Below are 9,980 nucleotides of genomic sequence, written 5' to 3'. Positions count from 1 at the left end.
ACTAGGATTGCATATATATTTATACATATACACACGTGTGTGTGTGTGTGTGTGTGTATTTTTTCATGTGTGGGGGGGTGTATTCTTTTATAGGTAATTTTTTATTTTTCTTGTTAAGGTAAGGTATGTGATATGATTGCCGTTTGGTTAGGAATCAATCACTCTCCTAGGACGCAATGATTGTGCATCGAGGGAGAGTGTTTTCTAACTGCATGTAATCATATCACATACCATTACATGCGGTGTGCAGGCCTTTACATGCAACTGCTGTCAGCTGATCAATAACTTGAATGGGTGACAGTTGCCGCTTGTAAACACCAGATTAGTGATTCCTGCTGCAGGAAAACGCAAGTTTCTGACACAGGAATCCCTAATCACGCTTGAACTTACAGATATGAATTGGGCCTTATTGTGTGTATTGGGGTCCGTAGTACCATACCGGATACCGTTAAATTGTATTTTAAAATATGAAATTTGGCAAGCGGCCCCCATGAGAGAAAAACATTTGTCGAGTGGCCCCCAAGTGAATTGAGTTTGAGACCCCTGTTGTACATAGATCCAGCTACACAGCTGTGTCATCCAGGTCTGGGATTGTTTACAGTAAATTCCTACATGTCCTGTCTACCACCATGGCAGAGGACTATGCAGACCATGCCGGCGATACCTCCTTTGTCTCCAGTAGCCAGCCTCAGAACTTCATACAGACCTGAGGCTGGGGGAGAATGTTGAAAGAACTTGGGCACTGTACCCATGACGCACCAATCACAAGTGCAACGCTCTGCAGGCATTATTGCAAAAAATTAGTAAATGCACATTGATCAAATCATCAGTGTTGCTACATCTAAAAATTCCTGCAATAGGTGGACTAAACATTTAAAACACAGATCCTTACTGGAGTGCCGGCAGCCATTTTAAACAATCTACAGGCAGGCTTCAGCACTCCCGTTAAGATCTATGTTTAACACCCTGATAACGGAACTCAGGTTTTCTTTAAAGGCTTTAACAAAGCTGCTTGAAGCTTTACAAATTGCTGTACACACTGCTCCTATACAAGCTGAAGCCCCTGTGAACAAGGACTAATTGATGATTTTAGGGATGCCAAGTATCAGCTAAAAAGTGCCCATGTAGCTCAGGCATAATGCAGTGTACACCTGTCGGAAATGTTAAGAATCCAGCGGTCATTGCCAACTTGTTTTTTAAACCTGTAAGATCTGGGCAAGCACTCTCGTTTCTGCTCCACTGCTTATTCACTGACAGAAAACACACACAAGGTGGGAAGTCACTGGTGCATGTGTGTGCTCGGTCACCAATCAGCTCATTTAGAATTATATTTCATCTATTAAATTAAAAAGAAAAATACACATTTCGTTTTTAGAGACTTTGTTACTGTAGGGTTGGGGGCAAACTGCTGCAAGTTTGAGAAAATGTCATGGGAGGTTGGTAGTTTCTTGCATGCTTTGTGATGAAGCTTGCCCTCCTCTTCTTACTCCACCCACATTCCTATTGGTCAATAAAACTGCTCATCTGTAATATACCGATATGGAGGTGGGGCGGTGGACCTTGGTGGCAAGCTCAGACAATTCCCTGGGGTTTTGGTACTTTTCTTGTCAGAATGGCTAAGCATTCGGCCATGACAGGAAAAGTGGACAGGCTTCCGACTGCAAGTACAGGTAGTTCACACCTGCAGTTTTTTCCCTTTCTCCATGTGATAGATTATCTAGAATGTGACACTAAACTCAGGAGTTACCGTATTTTGCGCTCTATAAAAGGCGCACCGGTACATAAAACGCAGGCAGTTTCTGTGACAGAAGCTGCAGTAAGTGACTGCTGAGACAGGTGGCGCTGTGATTACAGCGCCACGGTCTCAGTGATCACACAGAGCAGACGAAGGGGGGGCGCCGCCGCCGCTCGGTTTGAATACAAGTCATCTGAATAGATCACTGGTATTAAACGAGCACCGGCTTCCACTGTACGTTTAGCTCTGCTTTAGCATGGCTAAATGTACAAAAATGAGGGATTCGCTCCATAAGACGCACACACATTTCCCCCCGCCTTTGTGCGTCTTATGGAGCAAAAAATACGGTAAATCTTAAAAATACACTCAAGTACCTTACCTATTACCAAAAATGTATCTTATTTGTGTATCACTCGGCTGTAGGTCCTCAAATCATCTCTGAATTGGTGCTGACACTGTCCTTCCTTCTGGAGGTGGCTACTTTTGTTCTCCATACTCCCTGTGTGTGTTGTAAAGTAGTCACCGCTCCAAGCTCGCTCCTGTGATGGACTTAATTTGTATTATTTGAGATTGTAGTCCATCACAGGAGTGAACTTGGAGCGGTGGCTACTTTACAACACACACAGAGACCAGGCATGGAGAACAAAAGTAGCCACCCTCCAGAAGGAAGGAGTGTCAGCACCAATTCAGAGGTCATTTAAGAGTTTAATGTCACTTTAAAGCATCATTAAGTTATACTCACCTGATCTTCTTAGACTGGTCCCTGGAGCCTCTCTCCCCCTCCTCTGCATTGATCTGAGAACTTGTAAATCATCATGTTCTATACACTGTATAGACATGGAGACACTAAAGAACATTGCAATGCTGCAGTGGAGTAGACTGGAGGGAGCGCTGAGACACCTGGCCGGCTTCAAGCTTCAGGGGAGTATAACTTTTTTATTTTAAGCACCTAGACAAAAACAAGCACTTTACCCTTTCAGTTCGGGGGTAGCCCCACTTCTTTAAAGCCTTAGCCTAGCCTAGGGACAGGCAACCTCGGCACTCCAGCTGTGATGAAACTACAAATCCCATCCTAACTGTCTCTGGGAGTCATGCTTGTGTCAGAGTCTTGCAATGCCTCATGGAACTTGTAGTTCCACAACAGCTGGAGTGCTGAGGTTGGTTTATATTTCTCTCTTTCAGCCTCAGACACTCAGTTCTTTATTTACACTACAGAGAGTGGATGGTAGAAGTTCCACTGCTGGCCATTGTATTCTAACACTCGGCACCTACAGCCGTCTGAATAGCCGAGACAATTTCCCACCCGACTCCTTTGATTTTTTTCAATCTACTTTTGAGGAGCTGGTGGTGCAGAGCTGGTGGTGCAGAGAGGGCCAACCATGGTTTAGACTTTGCACAATTTCTGCCAAATCCACTGAAATTCAAGCCGTCAATGGCAGACGTCCGTTTTTAGAAACTGAACTCTGACCCTTTGAACCTTGGGTATCTTTTTTACTGTTCAAAAGTGATTAATCCAGCTTTTGATTCCAAGTTCCAATGCTTTATTATCCACAGACCACAATTGTGTCCTTTGTAAGCTGCTGTATGTGGATAATAAAGTATTAGAACTTGGAATTGAGAGCTGGATTAATCACTTCTGTACTGGATTTGAAGATGAACAGTAACCCTTCTGTGCAGTAATGTACCCCCATAATACAAATCAGAGACTTGACGAATGTCCTTCACAATTTCATTTTACATTCGATTTTGGAAGGAATGTTTACCAAATGAAAACCACATTGTTAGAATTTCATTTGTTTGTGAAATAAAAAAAAACTGATTTCATCACTGCGGTTGAAAATGAGAATTGACCAAATGAAAGATCAGAAAAAAATCGAATATTCCGAAAACATTTTTTTTTTCGTACGACATTCTACTGGTGTAAGGCCAGCCTAAAAGGACAACTATGGGGTAAGTGCTTTTCCCCATAGTTCTCCTAAGGGTCACAGGAGGACATAAACTAGCGTCCTCCCGTGACCCAAAGCTCAGTATATCGCAAGCTACAGCTCGCTGGTATACTGAGACCACCGCAGCCGGGACGGATCCCGACATTACTGTTGAGATCCGCCCAGCTGTGTGAGTGACAGCTGCCTCTGCCTATTTAGATGCAGAGCCAGCTGTACCCGCCCATTCCTCCAGTCAGCGCTGGAGGACCGGAGAAGGGAGAACCCCTGCAGAGAGCCGTGAGTGACAGTCACGGCTATCTGCAGGGAGATGATCGAGTGACGGTATGTGTTCGCTCACTTCCCGATCTATTGAACTGATGTGTGACAGTTTCATTGTCACACGTCGGCTCGAACTATGGAGGTTAAGTGATGGGGCGCGCGCGAGCAGAAAAAAATTGCCGTCTGGAGACGGCAACCCGCAGATGCTGCAGTGCCGTCCGTCCGTTTTTTTACTACGGGCGGACGGCAAGAGGTTAAGCAAAGGCTGGACAAGCAGAGTAGAGCAGGCATACGTTTATACAACCTATAAAACATGTCCTACTTAGACAAGACATACAAATGGATCTGTTCACAGAATACGCTGGTCATGAGGGAAAATGGAAATCATTTTATTTCTAAACGGCAGGCAAGAATAAAGCAAACTAAGAGAACCAGTAGTAGAAATCTGACTAATACTCGCTCCTTCCTTAAAACTACAACACAGACGACTCACCAACCCCCCTCGTACCGCAAATTCCTGCCTGCTGCTTCCCCTTTTCACATAGCAATGATTCCAACCTTAAGTCAAGTGTAACCCTCTGTGTAAGGCTCTTGGTAAAATATTTGTCCTCCTGGCACCCACAAAAGGTTTCCTCCGCTAGACATTAGATTGCATAGACTGCACAGGGGTGGTGCTAAATTTGGGAAAAGGGCTTATTTTACGTGCCAGGGCACAATAAATAACATGGCAGCAATAAAGGAGGCGGGGGACAACCCCCTCAATGACATGGGACCTCCCTAGCCGCTGAAGCGATAGTTGACATGAATTTCTGGTTTTATGTCACAGACAAGAGACAGCACTTGCTCTAAAACAATTTCTCGATTCTGCTTGTAGTTTTCTTGGATTATGATCATCTTAGCAGCTGACTCCTTTTCCACCTCTTCAGAGCAGCTTCCATGGGAGCCCAAAGCCTAAAAAAAAAAACCAAAAAAAAACCACAGCAACGCTTTAGATAAACCAAACAGAAATAAAGGACATCTTATAGTTTAATAAAGCCAAAACCTTTTCTCTCCTGTTTTTACAGTAGGGAGAAGGGTTAGAACCCTTGTTGGGAGTTACTGCTACTCAGGGCTCTGTTAGAGATTTCCCTGAACTTCCTATTCTGCCAATGTTTTCCCAGACAAAAAGTAAGGGGAACTCTCCAAAAACACCATAGACTAACGCCCCTCCCCTGTCACGGCAGAGAGCCGTGACAGGATCGAGAAGTGAGCGAACGCCGGTATGTGTTCGCTCACTTCCCGATCTACTGAGCCGACCTGTAACAGTCTCATTGTCACAGGTCGGCTAGAACTATGAGGTGAGTGAATAGCACTCACCTCATAGTTCTCCTTTAATGTAATACCTGTAGGCGGCCTCTCTTAGCCTAGCGGTAAAGCCGTAAACCCATACTGTTACCATTTCTCCATCTTGGCAGGGTGCCAGGATGAGACAGATACTGAGTGCTTGCCCCCCCATGATCACAGGAGTGAGCAATCTACCTCGTTCAAAAGCCAGGCGTGTGCTCTCTATGCATGACAACGGGGTGTACAGCGCACTGCACATGCGTGGCTTTTGAACAAGGCAGAGTGCTTGCTCCTGTGCGCTTGTCTTAGCAACAACTAGCAAAGATGGGGGAATGCTTTAAGAAATATTTTTCAAAACTGCAGTGTACTTTAACCTACTGGGTGTCCTTGATGGTAACGTCTATTTTAGTCATAAGGTGAACTTAGCCTTTAAACAATATAATAATCTGGCTCTACTGTATGTCTCTCTACACATGACACTTGAAGCCAATCTCCAGGGACACAAAAAAAAAACAAAAAATCCCCTTGAAGTGGGGCTACTCCCAACCTACAAGGGCTAACTGCTAGGTAATGTGTAGGGAATCTGTCTACAGGACTTTTACACACCTGATCCCCTCTCCTGCAGGCTCCAAGACCAGCCCCTGCAGCCTCTTCCCCCGCCTTTACTCTGGCGGTCAGGGGCAAACTTATATCAACACGAACACTGCAGGGCCCATAGCCCTGCATTATATGTAAGAATGCCAAGGGCTAGTCTATAAGCTGGGAAGGAGGAGGGATGAGGTGAGCACCAACTGACGGGCGCGGGGATCAGGTAAGTAAAAGTGCTTTACAGAATCCCCCTTGACAAGAACCAGCAGTTAACCCTCGCAGTGGGAAAGGGGGGTGTGGGGAAGGGGCGTTGGAAATAACCCAACTGCAGGGGGAGTTTTATTTTTTCTTCACCCTGAGATTTTAACTGCACAGTAGGACGAAATAAAACCAGAAAATAGAACCAGGCATCACTGGGCTTATGCAGGAACCTGAATAAAGAAAACATCAAAACAGGACGATAGGAGGTTCTGCTACTACCTTAAAAAGGAGAACTATGGGGGTTAAGGCTTTTCCCCATAGTTCTCCTTAGGGTAACGGGAGGACGCAAACTAGCGTCCTCCCTTCACCCTAGGCTCAGTATACCGCGAGCTACAGCTCGCGGTATACTGAGACGCCGCAGCGGATCCCGACAATTATGCCGGTGATCCGCCTAGCTGCGTGACTGACAGCTGGCTCTGCCTATCTAGAGGCAGAGCCAGCTGTACCCAACCCCTCCCCCGTCCATTCCGCCAGTCCGCGCTGGCGGATCGGAGGGGGTGGAATTCAGCCCCTCCCCTGTCACGGCACAGAGCCGTGACAGGATTGAGAGGTGAGCGAATGCCGGTATGTGTTCGCTCACTTCCCGATCTACTGAGCCGACCTGTGACAGTCTCATTGTCACAGGTCGGCTAGAACTAGGAGGTGAGTGAAAAGCACTCACCTCATAGTTCTCCTTTAAGTTTCCATAAAAACTAGACGCATACACCTCACATCCAGCAGGCGAACAAAAAGTCACTCACCAGGATCATCACAGCAGATCATTAAAAAATAAATAAATCAGGAAATCTTAATGTAGAGCAGTTTATCCTGATCCAATCAAATGAAAGAAATATTTAAAAGAGAATATATGGGGACTGCTTCTAAGAGGAACCATCCGAGTACAAAGAGAGCAAGAAGTCTGTATATGGTGTCCCTCACCTTGTATTGTGGCTGATATGCACTTATATGTAAAACAGCTAATAGCCTCCTAGTATAGAGCTGTAGCTTTCTCCTGCCAACAGGTTCACCGGAATAGATTAATGTTAGCAACAAAAAACACAGGTGAACCTGCCTGCAGGAGAGGGCTAAAGCTGTATACCTTGCCTTCCTCTGGATCAACTGTGGCCATGGGGGGCTGTTTATGAAGGTTTTCTATTTATGTATTAATTTTTTTTTCTCTATTGGTTGAACGCAATGGATATTCTTTGTACCAATTTAAGTATATAGTATGTAACTTGGCCACACACCTGCCGATTATCGTACCATAATCGCAGGAAATCCCACGGTCGTACGATAATCGGCAGGTGCGACCGTTTCTACTGTACGGTCGCACGTCTTTTGTCTTACTAGCACGTTGGAAAAGCAGCAGAAAATCGTACCATTTTCGGCGGGTTTGTGGCGTGCTCGTAAAAACACATGCCGCACCGGCCGGTGTGCGCAAGCGCACACTGCCCACTCAACATTGCAGTCATCGGAAGCCCTCCCCTCAGCGGGGCGGGCTTACGATGATCGCAAGTACGATCTGCCTGTCCAAGATGGGCAGATCGTACGAGCTTTTAATTACCTTACAACCCTCGCAAGATGAAAGTCGTGTGATGGTTGTAAGGTGTATGGCCAGCTTAAGTATCACCTGTAGAAAATAGGACGTCATGTTACTCTCGGGTTAGATGACATTCCTAATAGAACAGCCATCATTAAACCTTCTTTAAATCACCAGCCAAATACATACAGCTGCCTCCTTTGCCTTGAAGTCTTTCTCTCGCTGCAGCCTGTATTGCTCAATCTCGGCCTGGGCCTCCTCTTTTGCCTGTTTCAGACGCCTGTTCTTTCCTGGATTAGAAGAAAAATTACCGTCATGCGATTTGCAGGGCTTTGCTGGGTCACATTATAATAAAGGGCTACAGCATCTCAGACATTAATGACATAGACAAGGCGGAATTCCAGACACACCACTAAGTACACATTTAAAATGCATGTGAATTTATGATGTAATAAATTACGCGCCCAAATACTTGGTATCGGTACGGATACTGGTATCGTTATCGGTGCATCCCTAGTTATAACCCTCCCTTACTCTATCTAAAACCTGCAGCAGCAATACACAGCATGCCACACTTGGGAAAGATCATTCTTTATAAAAGGTGACAATGTCAGATGTACTGAACTGATGCTTCCAGCTATATGAAATGAGCAGGTATACTGTTCCTGCTCATTCCATTATCTGAGGAAGGATAAATATACATGTGTAAAGATCATACAGACATTCTATGGTACAATAAATGTCCACACCAGATCATACATTTCTTCAAGCCCCCATCTTGTTTCAATGGCATAGAGATCTTCAGCTTGGATCAGTATTAGTCCGCCTTCAGAGCAATGTGCAAGGAGCCAGAAAATGTAGAAGTGTTCAGCCAGAGACCAGTCAGAGAAAATGCAAGTCATCTGTAAATGCCCCGAACATGATAGAAGTTCACACAGAGGAACCGCTCACTTAATGAGATTTAACTGGAGGTCAGTGAGCTCTGTGAATGAAATGCATTAGATAGACGGGGAGCAAAACAGCCAGCTCCCGGAAAAAGGAGGAATGAACAAAACCGATGACTGCTTTTAAAAATGGTCTGCACTGGTTAGATGACCAGGAGGAGAGCAAAGCAAACGTCTGGACAGACAAGTCAGGAGAACGGATAAAACGTTAAATTGTTACCACAGGACATAAATGGATTAGCACAATGTTTACAGAGAGGCCATGAAGATCTGCAACACAGGTTACTGCACATAAAATATACATATGACATGTGCATCACTATGAATCTGAAATATAGAACCCTGCTGCCCAACTTGCAGCCCTTGAGTACTTGTGTGGCCCTTGGACTTCAGGAGCCAGTAGTGGGATCACTGATTTGGAAAGGCAGGAGCCTGTGGTCACCTCCCACGGAGCATCCCTGGCCCTCTCCTTGTGGCCCCGCCTGTGACCGCCTCCCGCTCCTTGTGCCTCCGTCTGTGACCGTCTCCCGCTCCTTGTGCCTCCGTCTGTGACCGTCTCCCGCTCCTTGTGCCTCCGTCTGTGACCGTCTCCCGCTCCTTGTGCCTCCGTCTGTGACCGTCTCCCGCTCCTTGTGCCTCCGTCTGTGACCGTCTCCCGCTCCTTGTGCCTCCGTCTGTGACCGTCTCCCGCTCCTTGTGCCTCCGTCTGTGACCGTCTCCCGCTCCTTGTGCCTCCGTCTGTGACCGTCTCCCGCTCCTTGTGCCTCCGTCTGTGACCGTCTCCCGCTCCTTGTGCCTCCGTCTGTGACCGTCTCCCGCTCCTTGTGCCTCCGTCTGTGACCGTCTCCCGCTCCTTGTGCCTCCGTCTGTGACCGTCTCCCGCTCCTTGTGCCCCCGTCTGTGACCGTCTCCTGCGCCACATGCCCAACCACATCTGTTGCACATTTGCCATCTTTAAACATCTCCTGAAATATGTCCAGTGTGCGACAGTCTTCTATAGTACGACATATACTGAATATTACACACACACCTGGTGATGTCCTGACCCCCTACATCTCACACATAGATTACAACCTATCTAGTTCTATAGGTCCGGAGCACAAATCTGCTAGCAGGTCAAACAGACATTTTGTGCTCCATATTAGATAATTATTACAGAACCACTGAAGGGCTCATCCATTCAATGTTAGTGAAGCCACATCCATCCATACAATGAACTTTATTGTTCAGATCAGTACATACAACCCCCATAGGCCCCTCCCCAGTCACAGGTTTCACCCCCTAGGCTTAAGTCAGGCCTGAAAGGGTGAAATGTATCTGAGGCGAGAAGCCTGGCAGGGAAGCATGTACTAATGAGAACAATAAAGTTAATTGAACGGTAACACATGCTTGTGACCAGGAAACAG

At 46.2% G+C, this 9,980-nt stretch overlaps 1 protein-coding gene across 3 annotated transcripts in view; it reads right to left on the bottom strand.

The window, feature by feature from the left end:
* Window positions 1–4,704: 4,704 nt before the first annotated feature.
* Window positions 4,705–9,980, bottom strand: part of ATP6V1G1 (ATPase H+ transporting V1 subunit G1) — a 7,313-nt gene continuing 2,037 nt past the window's right edge. For 2 of the 3 annotated variants that reach the window (XM_018574802.1, XM_018574801.1), the window contains exons 2-3: window positions 7,820–7,920; window positions 4,705–4,890 (exon numbers count right to left, since the gene is read on the bottom strand). In XM_018574802.1, the coding sequence (XP_018430304.1) occupies window positions 4,717–4,890; window positions 7,820–7,920 (275 nt within the window). In that variant the 3' untranslated portion in view covers window positions 4,705–4,716. The remainder of the gene's footprint in view (window positions 4,891–7,819; window positions 7,921–9,980) is intronic. The other variant, XM_018574803.1, reaches the window with a different exon arrangement.

This window comes from Nanorana parkeri, unplaced genomic scaffold (assembly GCF_000935625.1).
Source record: "Nanorana parkeri isolate BGI_ZX_2015 unplaced genomic scaffold, ASM93562v1 scaffold3246, whole genome shotgun sequence".
In the NCBI taxonomy this organism is placed as follows: Eukaryota; Metazoa; Chordata; class Amphibia; order Anura; family Dicroglossidae; genus Nanorana; species Nanorana parkeri.
The sequence above is the reverse complement of the archived record's forward strand: the minus strand, read 5'-3'. Positions and strand labels throughout refer to the sequence as shown.